The following is a 24,095-nucleotide window of genomic DNA, read 5'->3' on the forward strand; positions in this document are numbered from 1 at the left end:
ACGTAAGCAGATAATGAAAAGTAAACAACTCGGACAAACGATGCCGTAAGAGCATCCACCAAGTTGGTCTCTACAAAACTCAATGCGTGTGGCTGTCTGAATATAAATGAGCATCTGAAAGTGGTTCACTTAAAAGCGTATGTTCTATAGCGCTTGACACCAGGGCTGTGCCAAATATCACCGCACACCTTAAAGAGCTGGGCGATTCTCACGATTTCTAGCCGAGAATTGTGATTCCATTCAAAGAATGTATGTTGAACTTCTTTTGCACCGTACGTAGCCAACCGTGCTAATCGGAGGTGCGCGGGAAGAACAACAAACTAAAGAATGGGAAATAACCATTCGTTATGGGATCAAGGGATAGATAGAATCATGGTGAGGTTGTTGTGGGAGAGGAGGGGAAGGCTGTGGAGAACTCGATATGGTATTTAAGCAGGAAGGCAGGAACCGTAGGGACATGGCCAGTCGAGTAGAATAGCCATTGAAACATATGGCCGATACCTAAATAAAACGGTAGCAATTCTTAGCAATACTGGCTTGGCTGGAATCAGCCCTGACACCAACCAGACAGTATTGACTAAAATAGCAATTGATACTTATGGGCGATTCCTAAGCAGTACATTTCAATGGGGTTCTAATACTGGCTGGCTGGAATTGACCCCCGATACCAGTTGGCTAGTAGAGACCAGAATTATCATTAAATAGTATAGTGTTTCTAGTGCATATAATTAACCTGATTTCTTTCCGATTGGTGAGGCATTCAAGAAAGATCGAAGTACTTGTTTGTCCTGAATGGCCTAATGGCGACCAGCCCAGATAGTCCTTAACCGGAATCTATGCGGTTGAGATACATGGCTCTTTCAGGCCAGAATTTCTGTGATAATCCTTTTCAAATGAATGGAGATTTTGACCTGGAAAAAAATCACTGAATTGTAATTGTAATTTCTGCAGAAATAATGGGAATTGGGATATGATTCCTGCAGGAAATGCCAAGCTCTACCGCACCTGTCTTGTGATTGGCAGCTTCCTGTACCGGAACATGGCACACTATGGTGCAATATCAACATTATTAGCTTTTGCTGCATTTTGTTTCTAATCGGTATGAAATGAGAAAAATTATATATTTTTAAGGCGAGTATTGTACCTTCCGAGAAATGAATTATAAATACTCTTTATGAACGTGAAGGGGCATATCGAAATGTGACACTTCTAAAATGGAAATGTGCCTTTTCTCAAATGGAAATGAGATGCCCTTATGTTCGCCAAGTACCTTCCTGGGGCTGTCCAGGTAAGTTGGGGTCATACTGGGAACCCCAGGCTGTGACTCTGTGGTAGGTTTAATCGCATTCACCGAGTATCGCTCCTCTTCGCTCCTGCATAGCAAACAGGCACAATGATATAGGCAAAAACCCTGTAAATAAAACCCTTCAAGAACATATTTGACTTAAGGATGTAAAAAAATATAGTTTTAAATAAAAACATAAATTTGTTTATTGACATGGTAATCTAATCATGTCTATTAAGTGCATTGAAAATGGGAAGCATGTGCAAGTTATACAAGCATTACAGTTCAATAATTTAAATGCAACACAACTCTAAGAATCCCGTGGCTATTTTAAATGCTTCTACAAAGTCTGCTCCCTGGAGCGTGTTGACCTTTGGATGGCCTCCATCTCCAGAAGAGCGGCAAGGGCAGATGTGCCTTTTCTGATGTTAACTGGGTTGCCGGGATCCTGGCCCATCATAGACGCCACACTTGGCCCACAGGAGGCACCAGACGCCGGCGGCTTCAACGCAGGAATCTTAACCATACCATCCGGTTGTCTCTGTGGCCATAAAGCAGTAATAAAATTAGCATTCACTGTTGTTAGAAGCATTCGTTTTTAATTACTACGTGGTAAAGGTAAAAATAAAATCAAAAGGAAATGAAAACAATATAAGGCATGCGAAAATATGAGTTATTATTGTAAAGCAATCATAAGGAGCACCAGTGGAAATGCTACCGTTTAAAATACTGTTTTGTTCAAGTATACTTGAGAACTTTGTAAAGGGGACAACTAATTTGTCAGTTTCAAATACAATAACCAACATTAACTTGACAATCTTCACACTTCAGGAACCATCATTACTATTACCGCTATCATCATCATCATCAATTTAACAACCAAGTCACAAGAGCTTGCGAACACTTGAGCGCAAGCATCATTTGTCAGTTTAAGGAGTACGTAGGCTTTAATAAATGTGGAATATAGTATATCACTTTCGATTAGTGACGAGTCATAAATCCTAGCTTTCACTTTAATCCAGCTTGCAAACAAAAACAGTTTTCTTCCAGTGTAGCACCTTGCAAGATCCAGACCAGTAAGCATATCTAAAAAAAGGTGGTAAAATTCCATGACTTTACATGACTAATAACCACTGTTGCACCCGATGAAACATACTACAAATGCATTTGTTTAAATGTGCAAACATTTCTTCCTGAAAAATATGTACCCTTGAAAAATTCTTAAAGGGATTGCTTAAAATGTTAGGTTCTCGTACCTTACAAAAATCAATTTCAATTTTAAGAGCTGTTAAATAATGGATTAGCCATTAAAAATACCAATTCTATCTGATTGGCATAAACGCCAAAGGTGTGGGAATTTGTATGTGTATCTTGACTTGTTTTGCAGGTATCTTGCTAAAAAGAAATGTGCAGAGCCAGCAGCTTCTTCACCAAACCGTGACGGCACAAAGGCCAATGAAGCAAAGCTTCTTTGTTGGACACTCACAAAAAATATTTTTGGAAGCAAAAAAAAAAGATATTTTTCTATATATAACAAGCAAAAAAAATATATGCTTGTTATTACCATGAACAGTAAAGCATTAATATGTTGCAATATATGGGGGTTGTTGTTTTAATCTGGACCTTAAAATAACTTGAAATTTCTTATCAAATTACAATCTTGATTGTGTGATATAGATAACTGGGTAGAGCAATCAAACACAATAGAAAATCGCAGTGATTAAAGAGCATTCAACAAATTATCAAAACAATGACAATTAAATAAAAAACACATGTTTTACATTCATAGAATTACCTACAATATTCAAATATTAAAACTGTGCATGTAATCAACGGTTAGGCACAATTATCAGGTGTGGGATTGAAAAAGTTAACATTTAATAACAAAGGAATGTAAGCGTACGCATGTACGCAAGTAACTGTAAAATGCTGCAATAGTTCCAACTTGCGAAGGCACTACAACGGTGCACGGTGCTGAAGAGTTACGCGTATGATGCGGTCGGAGCGATGGCGTCTTCGCATGCGATTGAGGCTCTCCATGAAGCGGATGAAGTTATCTATGAGCTGCAGCTCCTCGTCCTCGCTTCGCTGCCACTCGTAGCTGTTGCAGGGTTCCTCTCCCTCACATATTCGCTTCGTGAGTGCCGTGGCCGCGGGGAGAAGCAGGAATCGTGTCCGCCAGAACTTGAGCGATTCAATGAGACTAAGCACACAATGGAAAGCAGCTTTTCGAATCAAAACTGGCACCGAACTCGAGAATAAAAATACAATTGTTAAAAGATGGTTGGCAAGAGCACCCCCTGATTAGCACGGTTGGCTATGTACGGTGCAAAAGAAGTTCAAAATACATGCAAGAGCAGCGGAATTTTAAGCAGAGTTCATAAGGCAACACAGTGTGCAAATATGCACGCATGGGATGCATATGCAGGAATAAGAAGTTGTTATTACCTAAAGTCCTCAGATCCTGCAGAGCAAATGTACTGATCAAGGTAGTTCCACTTGTACTCCTCCAGACGCTCGTGGCAGAATTCTACCCAGCAGGAAAGAAACTCGCCATCCGAGTGTGGGGTACAGAGGCTGTACGTGTATGGAAACTGGGCTGACTCATATGGGTGCCTGCACACACAAGAACGCAGACAACTCATGGATTCAAGCTGTGAGAAGATGACAGCGATCTATGCAGTCTTCAATATTTTAAATCATAAAAAAAACACAGTTTAAAGGTTCATTATATCCAGTGAAAAATATAAATAACATGGGATGGTCATCAAACCGTAATATTTTTTACATGATTTTAAAAGTGTTTAAAATAGATCTGGCACTGACTTCGGTAAGTATCGTGTGACGCTGATCTTCTTGTCCTTCAGAGAGACCATGTGCAGGTTGCGACCCATGCTTAGCCAGTGGTGGGTCTCCTCCTCCACCAGTGCCCGGGAGAAAATCCCTTGAAATCCATTTTGAAAACAAATTCGAAAAACCATCAGTAAGCTCGCGCAGTGTTAAAGAAATACGAATCAGCGCAACGAAATCCACTGCACAACCACTCTGCTGCTTCAGTGAATTAAAAAAAAAAACACATACGGCAGTGCACTCAAGCACAGGTGTAAACGCAGGTGTAAAAGCACGTATAAAAGGTGATATTTTATCCTATGAACAGAGGGGGATTTTTAAACATGAAAAACAATGGCCGATCAATAGTATAACCCAAGTAAATTCTCCAGACCCACATATGACCCTCACAATGCGTTTATACTATTAAACTAAAAGTATCTGGTTTTGCAGATTGCAGCTCAATAAATGTGCACTATTTATTTTACTTCAAATCCAATATCAATCTAATTACAAAAGAGTTTTCAATAAATGAAGTATTCCTGCGAATGTCTACTGTCCACATCAATAACCACTTAGAGGTTAGTCGTGACCTTTATTGGCCGATAGACATTCCTGCTTATTTCAGCTCTCCCTAAATTGAAAACTTGACTTTCGTTTGTAGACTCAACATTCACATATTTTTCTAATAAATCTCACTCAATTTCATCAGTTAATTTGGTATGAAGTGCAGAAACTCCTTGTATATGAATACTCTGTTGAAACAATTAAATAAACAGATTGTGCCCAGTTTATTTTGTTATTCCTCTCTTGTAACTTCAGCACTAATTTTATTTGTCATGAATTTTTTTCAGCTCCCGGGTTACAAGCATGTCTCCTGCTGCAATTGATGCTAATTCAAACTTTTGTTTATAATGCAAGTGCTGTACGCATAATCACATTTGCTAATGAGATGGTGAATATGAGTTAGACGTATTAACAATGCATTTTAAAAACGGTGAAAAAACCCAAACCTGGAGTAATCACGCTTCCTGGGGGGGGTGGGGGGGGGAAATCTCTGAGTGTATCAGGTTCGGGCTAACCATCTGTCCAAGTGCACATGTGCTGATAATTTAACTGTGACCCTTCATGCTAATGGAGCAACATGTCGTGCCAGGGAGATTTCGATGATGGACAGCCTTTTCAAGAGGTTTTTAATAACTGATAAGAGATAGCCATAAACCCATGGGCAAATCCAATCGAAATCGGTAAGCCACCAATTTCCAGCAACTTTTTTACAAACACAAATGCTTGGCTGAACATACATATATATGAAAACGAAGTATATTAAAACGAATTTCAACAGAACAATTGTTACATTTAAATTGCATGTTTGTTCTATTGTTGGAACTTTAATGTTAAAATTTTGTAAAAATATTCATCATCATCATTAGCTATGGACTCATTGCTGGATAACAGCCTCATCACTTCATCGTCATTCCCTCATTATAAGGCAATACCACATTTAATCTCACTCCTGGATATGAGTTGATATCAATGCTCCATCACTGTGGTGATCGCCCTCTCGGGTGTGTTCTTTCCATTGGTTGCCATTCCAAAACCATGCTCATCCATCAGTCATTATCCCTTCTAGCGATATATCCTGCCAAAGTCCACTTTCCTTAACAGTCAATCACATGATTACTCTCCGATCTGTGTTCCTCTGCCTCTGTGTATTTCCAAGCATGTAGTTATTCTTGGTTCTTTCTGTACTCTTCAGCTTTCATTCCATTTTCTATATCAGTGTGTTTCTGAAGCATGTCTAAAAGGGAATACACACTTCTTGAAAATATTCTTCTTCAGGCAAACTGCGTTTCGTTATTAAATTCAGATTTTAAAAGGCACTCTATCCTGCTCTCGTTTATCTCTATTTCACAATTTCATCCGTATGCACCTTCAATAATTGCCCGAAGTACACATGCTCCGACATTATCCACTTGAGTTAATCCAACAATGATATTGTTATCAACGCTGTTGAAACTTAACATTTATTTTGCTCCTTCATCCAGAACTCGACTGTAAAGCCTTCTATGTTAACTTCTCCAATCATTTCCATTAGGCCATTTTCATTCGTTATTATAACCAAGTTGTCAACGAGTCTGAGATGGTTAATACTTCCTTTATGTATGCAATCTTTAAAACATATTCTATGAATCTCCTTACCTGAATCTTAACCTGATTTGTATTTTGTTGCTTTCTTCATGCAATCTCATCTTTATTCATGCTTTGGATAATTTAGATTTTTGCAAGAGTTTGGATGACTGCTTCAGTTGCCATTGAATTAATTGCTTGTATATACCATTGGAACCTCCTTTGCCAGTAGCAAAATATGATAATTGTTTTTTTACCCTTTTATCTGGCAACAAAACTGACGCCTTTTTTTACAAGGAGTCATGTTTGCATTGACCACAATACCTGTGGATGGAATGCAAACAAAAAACTCTGATAATGTTGTGCGTCTTTTGGCGTCATCTGGTCCAACACCATGTGAGACTAGGCTCTAAGGAAAGCTGTCTCGGGTGTGGACCAATCAATTTCAAGGACAGTGCATACATTATCAGAGTTATGTTTTTTGTTTGCATTCTGACCACAGGTATTATGTTCAATGCAAACATGACTCCTTCTAAAAAAGGTGTCAGTTTTGTTGCTTTTATATAGTCTATAATATCCAGACAATGATATCTAAAAATAATTTGTATTTTCTATGCAAGGGTAATTATGTTAAAATTTAAACATTAGTTTAAAAAAACTTCTCTTACATGTAATCACTTTTCCAGAGATGTACCCAAAACTTTCACTACTATACATCCACTTGAAATTTGAGCCATGCTTGTCTAGAATAGTGATGCTCCTCCACCCACCTCTCCAGATAAGCCCTTTACAAGTGTACGTATGCTCCCACCTTTGGTGAAACGTGGACTGCTGCTCAATGGTAGACTTGGGGTAGACACATTGGTCTTGCTGGTGCGGGGCTGAACAATCAGCTGGTAGCCCTGCATTAACCTCTGAGAGATAAACTCCTCGTACACTTGCTGCGTTGTCAGCCTCTTGACACATTCCTCGTCGCTTCTGCAACGGTGCCAGATGACAAAATACACACCATGCCAACAGCAGTCTTGCAAATCAAAGAAGTTTTTTTAGGTGCAACGTAAAATAGGTCAAGATTGAACATTATTTTCTAAATTATGTATGTCACTTGAATACCGTATCTGTAAATTCTGTACAAGTGGAACACATTGTTTAAATCAGTTAGATGTGTTTTCAGCAAATTAGTTGTTTGCAGAATATAGGAACAGTACATTTTACAAGGGCAAAATGGTGGAGGGGAAGAGCTCGATTTAGAATAAAACAAATAACCAGATGAAATTAAGAGCATTCATTATTCCAAAATGTCTCACATTATTACATTTCAATTACTTAGCTTGGTATTAAATCACCTCAATACCACCTAAAGGATATTTTGTAATAAACAAAGAAAACAATAACTTTCTCTCAGATATCATCAGAATGTAAAGGTTTTGGTGTGAAATAACAGTTTCTGGGCCAATAACTTCGAGATTTACTGCACAATAAAATTAGCTGCATATATGATGATGAATTCCAATAAATGTGTGTATACACACTGCATATGACATTCCCCAACTCAAGCACTATTCATTACGATTCAAATATCAGCCTATTAAAAACCAACTGTAACACCCATTTCTCTTTAAACATATATTGTAATGTAGGAATGTCAACAGCAATGATCACTCTTCTCAACAAGATACATTGTGCTGCCGATGACAATCACCTGTCTGCATCAAACGTATCCGGAAGCAAATCATAGCATCCCTCCGAGTAATCGTTCTGCAAGGACTGCTTGTCCGGAAAGTAGTCCGTAGTGAGAGGAAGACAGGCAGGGGTGGTGAGAGACTTCCAATCCACCCCAACTGTGCAACAGAAACTGGGCACTACAGGAGGAGACGGGCTGTCAGCTTTGTGTGGGAAAACACCCCCCGGAGCACACAATCACAAATCAAATGTCCACGCACGCACGCAGAGACACACAGCCCACGAACATGAAAGACATTCACAGTATGCGATAAGAGGAGACACAGGGGCAACAAAAAGAGAAAGATTGATTAAAAAAGCATTTAAATCAGTTTAATTATCACAAATTCATGCAGGCAATGTGCAATGCTTAGACTAAGTGCGTTTTACATGCATGCTTTAACTTTTGTGATGATCAATATAAGCATTGGATTGGTTAAAATAATCGAAGTTTCATAATGTAAGATAACATACATTGCACACAAGAACACTCACGGCATTCAATCATTTAACATATATAATTACCCAATAACAAAGTAATGCAGTCACAACTGCAAACATCACAAAAATCAGAAATTACAAGGCACTCGAATATATATGCATGCAATTAAGGTGCTTATGTGAACACATGAATGGCTTCACAGGGCGTGCCAGTTTTAAATGTTTTTCCAGTTAATAAATTGCAAACGAAAGTTGCAGTTATCCTTTGCCACCTTAAAAATATGTTTTTAATATAGCACTACATAGATGGTGTAACAAAAAATTAAATATATACTAGCATTTCGGTTTAAAGTTGCAGTCAGCAATGGTATGAATACATAAGTATTCGTTTTTGAAAATTATAACTAAATAAACAGTGATAATGCTAATTCAACGTCCATATCAGTGGTCCTCATTAAAAGTAAGTAGATTTCTAAAAGCTTTTGAGACTCATTAGGGCAGATAATTTGCATGAAATAATGCCAGAGAATATATGAGATATTACACATTTAAATACATTTCATGCAAAATCCATTCCTCTAAATAGCTGGGGCTTTATCGACTGTTTTGAAAGAACAGACATGTGATCTGTACGCTAGAAAAATGAATAACGCTTTGACAAGCACATTGGAAATCACAAGTTACGCAATTACATTAATTAATACATCAGCATGTTTGGCTTTCGTCACTCACTGGGCTCTGGGAGGGGGGGTAGATTTTTCTCGACTGAAACGGCTGCCTTTTTCGAGACAGCATTGCAAGAAAAACCTGCATCACATGAAACCAATTAAATTTGCAAAAAGATGCAGCGCTCAATGGTACAATCTCATTACCGTCTAGGTAATGCTTTTGTAAAGACATGGCAATATTGCAAATTGCACACGTTTAAATAGAGTCGGGGAGGAAGCATATACTAAAATATAACTACACCTTGTAGCGGTCTAACATGAGGCTTAGGTTTAAGCTACGGTATCACAATCAATGAATTCACCCTCTTCCTCCGACAGACATTTCACACACACACAGAGTAGAGTCTACCTGCAAGGGGGGACAAAGTTTTTAACAGAGGGCAAAGAAACTAACGACAATGAGAGCATCAGTGAATGTGAGGTTATATAAATTAATATCTTGCACTTTCTATAGCGTTGCCGTTTTAATTATAATTTGCACATTAGCACAATTTATTACTCTGGTATGTTTATAAGCTGCAAAGTGTTTTCTAATTAACAATTCAAAAGCAATTTTATTCACAAAAAGACAAGAGTATAAATACAAGAGTAGATAGTTTGTTTTGTTTATAGCACAGCTATTATGGTAACTGTACCAACAATATAAATCTGCATCCCTTGGGCCCTTAAGAAAATTACCATTGAAACCTCAACTATTAATTAGTTAACTATAAATAAAAAAATCCTGACGGCAATGTCATCAATCAACAACAGGGGAATATAAATGTATAATTATTACCGTGCTTGGGGAGATAAGGGGAGAGTTCTTCAAGGCTGCATAGGTTTGTGCCACTGATGGACGGTGGGAATGGAATGTCCTCCAAGATATTCCGTGAATTTTTGCGCTTCCTTATAAAAGACAAAGACAACCTTCCTCGTTAATTATTCTACAGACTGTTGGGGCAAGTGCATGTTCAAGAGCATCTACTACTGCCAGCAGGGATGTATGTTAAACTTCTTTTGCAACGTATGTAGCCAACTGCGCTAATCGGAGGTATCCGAGGCAGGAGGATGGCCAGCACCATGCCCGGCTGTCTTTTGTTTGTCTCTCCAGTGGTGATGTTTACAGAACGCAGCAGGTACTCATTTAAAGCTGAGTAGACCTGGTAGAGGCCCATGAGCATTCGTCATCGATGTTGTCCATGAGCGAGAATCGAACCCTGGTCGCTGAGTTTGTAGTTACCCCTCTCCCCGCCACACACACACACATTGGAACCATGAATAGCCTGGACAGCACTGCAGCATATCTAAAGTTGCACATATAATAGAATTTCGATTAGAGTACAAAATAACATAACCTGATAAGAATAATGTATCTGTAGTATAACATATCGCATGACACTTAAAAAAGTGTATAAATACAGCTCTTAAATATTCTAGAAACCGCATGATTCTTTGGCTCATTTCTACTCGCTTGAGGATGAAAGTGACATGATTAAAGCTATTTCGTATAAACACATTTTAAAACCTATCCAAAGTCTCATTGCTCCAGGCTAAAACATTTCTCACATGTTTAAAGGTACTGCTCATACTCATATAAACAACTTCAGATGTTAACAAGGCTGCTGAGGAGGCCAGCCTCTTAAGTCTTTCCTGTTGCTCTGACCCTATTTTTATTCCAAGTTTCAGACACTGCCAATGATTTCCTAATAATCCTGAATAAATTAATGCAATAGGCCATACATAAAAACAGTCCTAAACAGTAGTGTAGGGATTCATCACTGTTGTGATATTACCGTCTGAGATATCCCACCCCCTGCGGTGTGACTAGGAATTTTCTCATTATTGAGACGAGAGGCAAAATTCAATGAGTAAGTTAACATCTGGCAGTGATGCTATCTCAGGCTGCCCCTCCCACTGCTTCTATAATACTCATTGAGCAAGCCACATTAGTTATTTACTCAATATGCTAAAGCTGCCTTTTTCAGCCTCGAAGACATGAACGTATCAAATCAAAATTAGATAAAAAGCTACAAAACGCATGAACTTACCACAATAAGTGCAGTATTTATTTCAGACCAAGATTACTGGTTGTGGACCTTACTGAGGTACAGATGTACAGCCGCATCTGGGGCTCCCCACACCATACGGCTCAGAGGCTATTGGACCATACTTCACCACACTGGTCAGTATGGGTTGGTGGAGGTACGTATATATGTATAGACATGCAAACAAATATAGTCGTATTCCCTGCAGGATTAACTAACTAATAAAGGATTTTTTCATGAATTTCAATGGAAGAATTTTTTTTGGTAGAAGTCTTTACTGGTAAGACAACATTTTTAAGACAACGTTTTATATTGAACATCATTAAAAGAATAAGAAAAAAAATCTATATTTGTTTCTTTTGTGTTACCCACCGATCAGGTGTACTCTCACTCTCGGTAAACTCTTCTGAATCCACAAGCTGGAGGGCCAGCTCTTCCGGGTTGGGTCGCATCTGATGGTGAATCTGAAAAGCTTCTCCTGTGGGACCTGAATCCAATCGACAAGACGGGGGAAAAAGCTACACGTTTTCACGCGAACAATTTTTTTTTTGTTCCCCCTCTTCAAAAGCTGTTTCGCCATTCTCCAAATTGCACTATCAAAGTGCTAGCGTGCTTTCAGGCTCGCGTAACGAGACGAAGGAAACATTACCGACGGGGAACGTGTGCATCCATCGGCGACGGTTGGAGGTGAGCTTCATGGGCATGCGCGACGGAGCAAAGGGGTTGATGAGCGCGCGCTGCGGGGGACAGCTGCCATGCTTGGTGCGCAGCAGTGATTCGGCACTGCCCACCTGGAAGCGGCCTGGGGCACTCGAGTCCCCCTCGTCGCGGTAGTTGTTCCTCTCGGCCAAGTCTGATGCAGTGCGACATGCGGGCGCGTGACACAAAAAAAAATGTTGGTAAAAGAGGGGACGGGGGGGGGCAGCCCTGCAATTTTTTTTGCTCGCACCAATGCTGGCGGAAGAGCCAGCAGTGTTGTTGTAATGTTCTTACCCGTCCCGACTAGACGTCTGTGAAAAAGAGCTTCATAGCTCATCAGATTCCTCTAGGTATAAATAAAGATTTTGATTCACTACTAAGGGGGTATTTCTAGGCTAGAGAGCCCTGATAGAAGATATCTGTCCTACTCTTCCATGCTGAAAGACGTGAGAAGACCAACACTTTATGCTACTACATTTGAACTGCATTTCAACTAACGATTGATGTAGCCAATACTGCTCGCTGGACAGAGGTAAGTGCAGATTGAAGAGACATGCTCATTGTTTGAACTGCAGTGCCCAGAGATCAAACCGTTGACCTTTAAACTGCACGGCCAGTGTGCTACTCTTTATACCATGGCAGTAGCCCTCATCATACTCGTACAAGACGAGGTGAAGATTCACTGACTCCACTGTGCTTGCTTCATCTCAACAAGGAGTTACAGCTCAGTGCTTCATTAACGGATTATTTTCTTCTTCAAATAAATGTTATATCCATCATCATAATGGGTTATACTGAAAACATGTATGGCACATGACCGTATAGATATGAAAGTATGAACATGCAAATTACATAATAGAAGAGTCCATTAAAATGTTCTTTTTAAGCTGAGGATAATTTAGCAATTAATACCAAAGAATAAAAAAAAAATGCTGAAAATGTCTGTCTTCAAGTTTTATATGAGCAAAATAAAAATCGAACATTGCCTATTATAAAACTTTGAATCAATGCCTGCACATTGTCACAAAAGTAACGAATGTGCATACAAAATACACCAATACCAATTGGTTCATTTTGTATGTGCATAAAATAATTATTTTAAAATGTATTTTTATGCTTGGTTTGTTCTGCTTCTCCCGCACCTCCAATTAGCACAGTTGGCTACGCACGGTGCGAAAGAAGTTCAACATACGTACAATTGTAAAACACGACAATTCGTAGTGCCTGACGAGATCTCCAATTCATGGAATAGCATGAATATCCCTGTCATGCATTGGGCATGTAGGTAAACCTCGTGTGGTGGTGTAGCCGAGGGAGCTGCTGATTTCACACTGGCGTTGACAAGCACGCGGTATGAGGCACGCGCCCGTAGTTCTGCCTAACATGCTGTCGTCCGAAGCCTGGCTGTTGGCCTCCTCCGAGCACTGACTTCTCCCCGAAAGGACAGGGCTTGGTGGCACCTCGCTGAAGCTCGTGGTGACTCGAGCACGCACGTCGTGCGACGACGGTCTGTAAATGGGAAACAACACATGAAGCTTCGCACAATCAATCATGATCGGCCAAATGACCAGAATACCATTTCTTAAAATGTAGTTCACTTTTTCACATCTATTTCGTGGAATGTGTGGATTAAGAGTCTTCTTTCATTTTAGTGAATAGCATTACATTTATAATAGATGTTTTTAATTTTACTTTGTTAAACCCTACGTGACCACTTTCATGCTAATAGTTGCTCTTCATTAGCCAAACGCAAGCATCACCATCAGTATTATCATGCATATTCATGCTGAATATACTTTACGATCATCATCATTATCATCATCATCCAAAACTGGCTTTTTGTTCCAACGATGATTTTGCACACCGGCTGTGAAGACTCCGGTTGCAACGAGTGCTGCCTGGTATCTTGAACACCTGGGCATCATAAGCTTCATAGTCCACCTGTATTGGTAGGCTAGTCTCAGACTCCTTTGCAGCAGACATCCCTGTTTAGCAAGAGAGGGGATAAGTATGTATTAACAACTGCAATCGAAGCTAGACATTAAAAGGTGAACAATGTTGCAGTGAATTTGTGTAGAACTGTCTCTAAATTACAACTTTATAAATACTCAACACCAGAGCAATGCAACCATTACTTGTAATCTAAAACATACTATTTAATAAATTTCATACTTTTTTTGACAGAATTTGAAATGTATTTTCCCTTTATTCATGTCGAATGTTGGTACCAATCCACTGGGAGGAAAGGGCGTGGTTCCATTCCCAACTGACCCTGGCAACGCAATCATTGGCTCGGGGAGGGGCAAAGGCATTTTGCCAATGGCATCAAGCCTAGCACAAGGACCAAATTGACCAATCAGGCCTCGGTCACACCCATGCGTGCCAATTGCTATACACTCAGCAGAAATGCTGTCAAAAGCGGATTTGTCCCTTGAAGGCTGAGACAGCCTTGCGAAGTGTGGGGATGCCTGGCAACTTGTAGAGTGATCAGAAGGACTACAGGAGTGCAAAGACAAGCGTCTGTAAATAATGTGCATGTCAAAGTCAAGAGCACAACACAGTTGGTGTCACCACATCTTGCCACCACTTCTGTTCTTTTACAAATCAAGGAACTACTGTAGTTACCATGTGTCCTTCAAAGAATATCAAGGTTGCAAAGTGGCAACTTTGGTCGCTGGTCTTTGGGAGTCACACCATTTAACTATCTCAGCAACATGCCTTTCTTCATTTTGTTCAAGTTTTACACCAATTACAACTCCCTATCTCAAAGGGAAATCACTGTTAACCTCCAGCAGTATTTATATTTTCGATCCTGGATAATGAAAACAATGCCAATAATAATGATGACACAGGTATATGCACACTCTTATCTTACACGAAAATTCCCTGTTTGATGTTTGTATATAGCATATGAACTTTTATTATAAATGGCACATGGTCTTAATGAGTAACTGATGTGGTTGTGGTCATCAGCACTGGGTAGATAAAGACAGCTGGGCATGTTTCGAAACAGACCACCCCCAAACCATAACCCTTCAACGTCAATGCAATAGGTACTTGGCTTTGTGGGAAGCCAACAATGACCATATGGGGGAAAAGGTATGAATGAGACAATGGAATTGGGCCACTAACAGAAATATGCATTCTAATTGCTCTTTTAAGCAAGAAGATTTGAAGTTCTATGAAAATCTGTACAAGTAGCAGTAGCTCCAAAAATATAATTAGCATTTTCTGGGAATTGCTGATCTCCACTACATTAGAGTGGGGTCTCAGCTATATGCCCAGATGACAACATGAAGCTTATACATTTGCTGTAAACATTCCTAGATAAGTAGTATTTAATCTCGCCTATGTCAGTCACATCTGTAGTGTGCTTTACGTACCATTGTCGCGGATATGCTTACTGTGTATTGCTTCCTAAGACAAGAACAAAGCAAGATGAAAACATTATGCATGCGAAGGTGTAATTTGTGCAAACGTTGCTGGCAAAAGTGACTTGGTGTATATGCAGTAAACAACCACAAGTATGGAATTTCACTATGTATCACATTTACATAGATTACACTGTCTGTATGCATAATACAGTAACAAATGGCAGAACATGTCCCACAAATAAACTGGTATCTGTAAATTGTCATTAACACAGGTAGACTAGAACCATTTGCAGGTTCAGCAATTCAGAATAATCATGCGGATAAATCTTCAAATTATACATTGTCACATTTTCATATCATTCTAAAAGCCTCAGGAATGAAGTGGACTTATTAAAGATCAAATATGGGGCTCATAACCTTCTTGGGAGCCAGTTTGATGCGGGGAGTGAAGGAGGCGCAGTAGGAAAGGTTTTTCGAAGTGTAAAAACTGCAAGGGAAAAGCACATTCATAAACCTACAATACTGTAGCTTTAGTGCTCAAACTACAGTATTGATTTAATATTGTAAAATTAACACAGTACGAAGCAAACGGTGTTACGTTTGTATATCTTAATTCCGTTAAATGTCTGTCGGCGGGTTTTGCTGATCAGGTTTAATACAGACAAGGTCTCTGTGCAGCCAGAGGACAACCCACACTCTGGAGCTGTGGCACTCTACAATGTCGTCGTTTATTGTTGACGACTGCCCATTAAGCTCAGGGGCGGTTTACTAGAGCTACACATGGCCACAGAGAATGCTACCGCGTGGCCCGTTGATTATGCACACACTGAATGATTTGCGTTCATGGTATAGTATGTAAAAATAACCAAAAAATTATAATCACGACTTTGTTTTGGTATATTGTAACTCAAACAAAGGTGTACTAACATAGTATAGTGAACTAGGTATACTCTTTACGACATACATGTACACTATGTGTACCCAACCTGTGATTGATCCAGTGAGGAATGTTGTAGTCATCACCAACGCTGCCATCTTTGCTGCTTCTATTGTGCAGCTAAAACAAGGAAAATATGATTAGTATAACAAGCTTTATACAAAACACATTAGTCTATATAGTTCGAAATAGTCCAAGTATAATAAATAATGTAATTACAATACGTATATCGTTAAGCACAAACAAACCAAGTTATAAAATTATCACCTTTCTCTCCGCCTGATGAAGACCACTTGTGTTGCAATCGAAACGTCGTGGGGTTTTTGCTTTAATTTTTGATGTTTTTTTTCTATTTACGTGACTTTTCCGAAAGAACCAAGAACATGAATTCCTGCAGTCATGAAAGTTTTAAGTCTAAATTTACCTTGCAAAAGGTTATGGTCATAACACTTTAGCCAAAGTGAATACTCAGCTCCTAAGAATCAAAATGTCACAGAATATCTAAAGGTGTGATTGTGTTGATTGACCTGACAGGATTATTGCATAACAATCATGCTTTTGTTCCTATGTGCGAAAGTTTAAGTGCTGCAATCAGTGATTTTTCAGCAGATACAAATTTTAAATGGATACCACACCACCGATTTACTTTTGTATTTTGAGCTACGGTTTGTGCACACAAATCAGACCCATTGATTTAAATGATCTGCATGCTGCTTTTACTGTGCAAACTAAAAAACAATGCAGACATCGTATTATCCTTCACCAGAAATTGTAAACAGTTTACAAAGTATTACACTCCTTTTTAGTATACAAAAGAAATGCTACATACCTTAAATAGAGGCACAGCATGGAGTGGCTGTTCTCCCATGCATACCAGATCCACCCCGATTCCTAAATCCACCAGAAAACTGTATGAGTTAAGTGCTTATTAGTATGACTGTTAAATGGGTCAAGAGGTGGCGAGACTTTACCGAATAGAACCAAAGAGTGTGTAGGTGGCGAGGTGGCTCAGAGGTCACAGCGCTGTGCTGATACCGCGAGAAACTGGGTGATAATCCAGCCCATTCACCAATCAGAAATGGGCTGGGACAATTCTGATTCCGACTTCGCAAAAACTCAAATTAGGCAAAATTCCAGATCTGATAATGAAATGATCAGTTTGAATGACATGCTAAGTGCATTACTCTCATATACAGAGCAGGTGGGAATGTGCTGTCCTCTACATTGTAGACCAGAGGTCACTTGAAGGAATCTCAAGCGGAAGCTCTGATATCCACTTCAGCAGGCTGATATCTAACATGAAAAAGGTTGCGCTTGCACTGCGAGATTCAGATGAATACTTTGTCTCATGCCATGATACTGTTTGTGTAATCGCTATAAAATTGTGGGAAATTTTGTTGCAAGAACTATTTCCATGCAATTATATACACGTTTATTCATGTGGAATCACTTACTTGCTGTGTAATTTAATCTCTTCTGGGTTTGCAGAGAATGCCGGCGTTACACCGCTCCTGGCTGCTACTTTCTATTTCTCGATTACTTTTCTGATACTCACTTTTATTTAAACTTTATTTTTAAATAAATTAATCGTACACGTCATTCCTTGTTTAATTAGTGTATCTACTCTCTTATCTTACTGCTTTTTTTTAATGCAAAACAGCTCTTTTCTTTTTAGCTTTGTTCATCCCTGGCTCTTATTTTTTCAACAGGTTCTTTCTTCATTATCTTTGTCATTTTCTTGCATGCCACCCTGAGACATTACGAAAGGTGCCAAGTAGGTACAAATAAAAAAAATCTTAACGTTTTATCACATCAAATAACCACATATTAACCTATTTAGTTTTCTTCAATACAGCATTGGTTTGCAATAAGCAACATTAAACATTGTTTAACATTTTTGCTGAAGTGGTTAAATATGGTTGGCTCGAAAAGAGTCTTGGAAAACAGTGGCTTGGTTCCATTGATTGGGCTGGATTTATTAACTTTATAAAATGTACTCGTACAGATGAACAAAACAATGTTTAATTGCTCAACCACTTACTTTTAATTAAATGTTCTATTAAATACGGTTTAACAGTTTTAGAGAAGACATAAAACATGCATATGTTATGAAGGAAAACATTGTATCAATAACATTATTACATACAACGCAATGCTTTCATTGCAGAAAGCAAACTATAATTGACACTAAAAATGCAGTGTGCAACCACTTAGGGGTAACATATATTTGACCAAATCAAATATTTCAGACGAATAAGGATATATATTTTTTCAGAAATGGTTGGTTTGGTAGAGCAGGTAGCCAAATATGGAATACTTGGGTGTAACCAGTGCACAAGGGTATAATGGGCTAGGATATAGGTTCACAATGCTGGGTGTGCAGTGTCAGCAGAGAATAAGAGGCCTGAGTATCGGCAGCGGGTGGAGTATGGCTCACACAGGCAGTTAATAATAGGAGTGCAGAGGAGGGCGGAAGGAGCAGTGACTGCATGGATTGTGCACATGTTTGTGTACACGTTAGCCCCAAGAGTATAAAACGCTATAGAGGGGATCTTTGTTGATGTATACATGTTTTTTGCATGTATAGAGTATAAGATGTATCTGTGCTTTGTGTGTATGTGCGCACATGTTTATATATGTACATTCTAGATTTGAAGCTTTCATGACCATACTCTTTGGTTCTATTCGGTAAAGTCACGTAGGTAAAAAAACTAAAATAAAATAAAAAATAAAACAACGAAAATCACGATGAAGGCCGCTTGTGTTGTGGCCGAAACGTCGTGATTTTTGTTGTTTTATTTTTTTTTACCTACGTGACTTTACTGAATAGAACCAAAGAGTATATATGTACATGTTTGTGGGTGTGTATATATGTATGTGGAGCGGTGAGCGCGCTGAGCTACGAACTCGGGATTTCCCGGGTTCGATTCCGGCTCATGGCCAACACCAGTGACGATTATCTGAACCGGTCCTGGGCCTCCTCTGCTAAGTCAACTCAACCTTAAACGAAGAACTGGTGCGGTGTGTCAAGATCGTCACTCAGGAGACAAGGGCGTGGTGCTGGCCACCCACCCATGCCTGTCAACCCCTCATCATTGCCCACCTTATTACAGACCAATTCAAACCTTATTGGTCACCCTGTGCCCTTATAAACATTAACGTTCATCTTTCAAAGTCCCATCACAAGGGAAAAATACAAAAAGACACATTTTTTTGCCCGTATTGCAAACGGCTGTATGCCATATGGACCTGAAAACTCAATTTCCCTGTACAAGAATACGGGTAAACTGTATGGGTTGACAGGGTATGCTCACCTCCTCCTCGTGTACCGTTCCATAGGCGCTGGCTAACCGCTAAACGGATCTTTGTCTTTGTATGGTGCAAGTGTATTTATGTATGTGTTGTGTACAAGTCCATGTTTGTGCTCGTATTTACATATATGTGGCTGTGCTGTGGGTGTATTTATGTGGGTGTGTGTAAGTCTGTCTTATAGGCTGTGCGATTTTTGTCTGTGTGCTTTATGTGTGAATGCTTTTGTGAGTTGTACTTACATTTCTGTGTTAACGTTTAGTCTTTTCGCGTGATAATTTTGTGTCTGTGCATTTCTGTTCTAGTTATGTTCAATTTGGTTCACTGCAGCTATGAGGAAGCTGAATATTCGGTAGTAAATCCCAGCTCCAGTGCAGCATGCATAACAGCATGCTAACTTAGATTTGTGTTGTGCATTGAGGCGCTTGAGTTACTAACCATTGTCAATCATGCGCTGTTTTGTAAGAATCATCAGCTGTCGATCCACCTCAAATACACCCACGCCCGGTGTGATCACGACTGTCATCTGACCAGTACGGTCAAAATTACGATTTATGTAGTGCTTGTCAAACACTGTGAAAACAAGTGACACATATGAAACAGTGTGCTCTTAAAATTCACCAGGAATATTTAAAAGGTTATTTTTAAAATGCATGCGGCACACGTGAAACCAAGCATTTTTGTCAACACAATTAAAAAATGTGAACACTCAACAGTCTGAGAAAAAACTTAAGTGTAAAATACACTCTTTTTCGAGCATTTGAAACTATTGAAATGTCCAACAATGTAAAACTAGGTAAATTAAAATGCACAATTAAACTATACACGAGTGTGCGGAAAGTATTACGTAGAAAACGGAAATGACGGAATAAATACATGTAACATGTGACATCTTTACAAATTTCAGATGATGAAATGCATCTGCAAAACAGAATAATTACCATTGAAAGAGAGGTTGATTGATTCCAAGTAGTTGCCTTGGGCTGCAGTGGAATTGTGGGCCTTTGGAAAACCCTCTAGGAGACAAAAAATACAATAAACTTATTTCAATCACACAAAAGGTTGCATTTTTTAATTGGTTATCATATATATTCTTAGTTCTTTCGGTAAAGTCACGTTGAAGGGAAACAATAAAATAATAAAATATATATAAAACAATGGTTATCATATACTCATATAAACAAGATGAAAACCAAGATATATTACTTTAAAAGAAAATGGAACTTTTAATATAACTGCAAAGTGCGCTGGTTTATAATTATGAACTCTGACAAGGCTCTGTTACTATCACGCCACTAAAATCTGTGCAAGGGAAAAAAAGTGGTCCTTGCTGTATGTAATTGGCAAATATCTTCCCAAAATACATGTAAAAGCAATGGCTCCTTTAAACTTAATTCTTCCCAAATCACCCAAATATACAGCATACTGCTTACATTGTCTACATTTATACAAAATATGGTTTGTGTTGCACTACATTAAATATTAATCTTGACCCATAAGCTAAAAAAGTACAAGTTAACTTTATGAGAATCAAATACTATAATTGCCCGATGATGCTGGATGTATTTACCAGCGAAACGTCATACTCAAACTGTCAATGTTGTGGATTCACTCTTCAACACACCGGTGGGCTAAAGCAGTAGAACTATTTGTCTTTTGTCAACGTGACACTTTTTTTGCTGATTGGCCGTGTCGGGTGGTGGAGGGTTACGACACATTTATAAATAACGCGATCTAACCCAAAAAACCTTTATTATGAATCATGTAATAATTAAATAGTAGTTTAACATGTAGGCTTTCGCGACCAATATTATTCATAATAAAGGTTTTTGGGTTAGATCGCGTTTATTTATAAATGTGTCGTAACCCTCCACCACATATACCGTATGAGTGGTGTTGAACTAGGACAAAAAGTCACACATTTTAATGTTTTTTGTTGCAAACATGCTCTGTGTGGCAAATTGTTTAATATAAGAAATTTTCCCAGCAAACATGAAGGCATTGTGAGCTGCATTTAATTCTGTGCTCCAATGAATTAGAATTTTCCCCAATCTACATAAAAGCAAATTGCAAAGAAATTCTCAACACTTTTAAACGATTCTAGCTACAATTTTAATGTAACAATTTCCAAAAAAAATCGAATTGCCATTTGCTGTCAACTGTGGGTGCCAGCAGGTATGAGGAAAATGCTGGCCAGTGACACAATAATCCAACCACAATGCTTAGCCTCACCAACTTACCAACGGTCTTCAGTCGTACAAGCCTGGGGTATTGAATGAAGATCTTCTTTATGGTGACCAGCAGAGACATCCAATCGTCTCGCCTCTCATTTTGCGCCACCACTCTTAAAATAATCATACATTATCATTGCAGTTGTTAACCAGGCCTTCTTAAAGCAATTAATCTTCAACATCATTCCGTTAAATCTTGATTTGAAGCTTTCGTGACTGCAGGAATCCATACTCTTTGGTTCTTTCGGTAAAGTCACATAGTTAGAAATGAAATCAAATAAAAAAACAAATCACGACGTTTCGATTGCAACACAAGCAATCATCATCAGGAGGGAAAACCACAGCAAGAATTATTTTTTAGTATTAGAGTATTATTCCATTAGTTTTATTTCCATGAGTTAAATATGTATAAAGGACCTATGGATAAATAACAATGTAAAAATATTTGTAAAATTGCTTATTGAAATGGTGCAAACAATTGTAAAGGTTCTCGCATTGGGTATTTCAAAGCAGTATTTAAGATAATTGTTGGAAGGGGACACAATTATCCTGAGAGATAAGAAAAGATCACATGGATGAGGTAACAAACGTAAATCGAAGAAAGCATGTGGACTGTTCAGGAAAGTGGGCTGCAACATAACACTATGCAAAAGGATTGGATGATGGTTGAAGTACAACACTAAACTAAACTTTTCTTTATTTTACCACATAAGGCCCACTGAGCTATATAGCTCTTTTTCAAAAACGACCTGGCCACAATTGATGGCTCAATAAAGTGGCTTATTATGTGGAAATGTATACATATTTTTAAATGTGGAGGGAAAAACAAGAGAACCTCAAGAAAAATCCATGTGGCCACGGAGAGAACATACTAACTTCAAATATACAGGCATCAGGGGTCGGGATAAAACCAACAAACTCCTGTATACCAGGCGAGGTAGTTAACATCTTGCCACTGACAAGACTGATAGTAGAAAGGCTGCCAAAGATGACAAATAATATGAATAAAAAGAGATGATACAATTGAATGGGGATTCATAATAAAGGTTTTTGGGATAGATCGCGTTATTTATACATGTGTCGTAACCCTCCACAGCATCATCGGGCAATTCGGCAGAATGATGATGCTGGATGTAATTACCAGAGAAACGTCGTACTCAAACTGTAAATGTTGTGGATTCACTCTTCAACACACCGGTGGGCTAAAGTAGTGAACTATTTGTCTTTTGTCAACGTGACACTTTTTTGCTGATTGGCCGTGTCGGGTGGTGGAGGGTTACGACACATTTATAAATAACGCGATCTAACCCAAAAACCTTTATTATGAATAATATTGGTCGCGAAAGCTTTCGTGTTAAATTGAATGGGGATATTGCCATTCATGCGCCCCAGGGATGGTAAAACATGAGAAGGCCTTCATCTAGCAGTGGACACAATGGCTGATCATTATTTTTAACATATACAAATTTCAGCTGTGAGCACAGAATGAATAGAAGCTGTTAATAGAATTGTATGGCAAATGCTTAAACAAGTCAAACAGTATTTAAATCTGCACATAACTGAGAAATGAATCTAGCTATTACGAATTCTTTGGGTCTTTCGGTAAAGCCACGTAGATAGAAATTAATAATAAAAAAATACAAATATCACGACTATTCGATCGCAACACAAGCAATCGTCATCAGGTGACACAATTTAGCGGGAGAGCTGCTTTACCGAAAAACCCAAAGAATATGAATTCCTGCAGTCACGAAAGCTTTAAGTCAAGATCTATTACCAATTGTTTTGTGAACCACTGTCCTGTGTCCATCACTTGCGAATTACCAATTATATAATCGAGTGGAAGCTTGTACAATGTAATTATCCATTCAGCACAATTTATATCTCTCATGCCAGCCTCTAAATCATTATAATTGTTGCCACCAACAAAGACAATAAATACTTGTTTCCCCCCCAGCAATATTAACAGTATAAATACAGGCCCTACCATTCCTTTTTTAATATATTTCATATTGACAGTAACTATTTCATGTTGACAGTAACACATTTCATTTCTTGAAACAAAAGAGATTTTGAAGAATACCACGCATGCCCACTATACTAGATAAGTATTTCATCTTACGTGAAATAGCAATGTGACTGGCAAAGAATTAAAAGTAATTGGCATTCTGCTAGTGTACAGGTATGAGAATAGGTTTGCCCCTTTTTTCTGGCAACAAACAGGTGTTAAGATATTAGAACACCAAACTGAAATATTTTACAAGGAATCATGTCTGCATTAACCACAATACTTGTAGTCAGAATGCAAACAAAAAAACACTAATATATGCATTGTCTTTGAAACTGATTGGTACACACCAGAGACAGCTTTCTTTGTAGCCTA

At 38.6% G+C, this 24,095-nt stretch overlaps 1 protein-coding gene across 11 annotated transcripts in view; it reads right to left on the reverse strand.

Annotated features, from left to right (window-relative positions):
- DEPDC5 (DEP domain containing 5, GATOR1 subcomplex subunit) overlaps window positions 1–24,095 on the reverse strand; it is a 46,173-nt gene that overhangs the window by 14,098 nt on the left and 7,980 nt on the right. For 10 of the 11 annotated variants that reach the window (XM_032947137.2, XM_032947136.2, XM_032947133.2 and 7 more), the window contains 20 exons: window positions 21,722–21,825; window positions 20,423–20,497; window positions 19,920–20,054; window positions 17,002–17,063; window positions 16,222–16,292; window positions 15,653–15,722; window positions 15,245–15,278; window positions 13,726–13,846; window positions 13,153–13,370; window positions 11,812–12,015; window positions 11,535–11,649; window positions 9,914–10,023; window positions 9,140–9,214; window positions 7,947–8,130; window positions 7,056–7,222; window positions 4,112–4,229; window positions 3,734–3,901; window positions 3,272–3,488; window positions 1,657–1,826; window positions 1,271–1,373 (listed from right to left, as the gene is read on the reverse strand). In XM_032947137.2, the coding sequence (XP_032803028.2) occupies window positions 1,271–1,373; window positions 1,657–1,826; window positions 3,272–3,488; window positions 3,734–3,901; window positions 4,112–4,229; window positions 7,056–7,222; window positions 7,947–8,130; window positions 9,140–9,214; window positions 9,914–10,023; window positions 11,535–11,649; window positions 11,812–12,015; window positions 13,153–13,370; window positions 13,726–13,846; window positions 15,245–15,278; window positions 15,653–15,722; window positions 16,222–16,292; window positions 17,002–17,063; window positions 19,920–20,054; window positions 20,423–20,497; window positions 21,722–21,825 (2,521 nt within the window). The remainder of the gene's footprint in view (window positions 1–1,270; window positions 1,374–1,656; window positions 1,827–3,271; window positions 3,489–3,733; window positions 3,902–4,111; window positions 4,230–7,055; window positions 7,223–7,946; window positions 8,131–9,139; window positions 9,215–9,913; window positions 10,024–11,534; window positions 11,650–11,811; window positions 12,016–13,152; window positions 13,371–13,725; window positions 13,847–15,244; window positions 15,279–15,652; window positions 15,723–16,221; window positions 16,293–17,001; window positions 17,064–19,919; window positions 20,055–20,422; window positions 20,498–21,721; window positions 21,826–24,095) is intronic. The other variant, XM_032947142.2, reaches the window with a different exon arrangement.

The sequence above is a fragment of the Petromyzon marinus genome, chromosome 5, assembly GCF_048934315.1.
Source record: "Petromyzon marinus isolate PM22_M1 ecotype Great Lakes invasive population chromosome 5, UKy_Petmar_22M1.pri1.0, whole genome shotgun sequence".
In the NCBI taxonomy this organism is placed as follows: domain Eukaryota; kingdom Metazoa; phylum Chordata; class Hyperoartia; order Petromyzontiformes; family Petromyzontidae; genus Petromyzon; species Petromyzon marinus.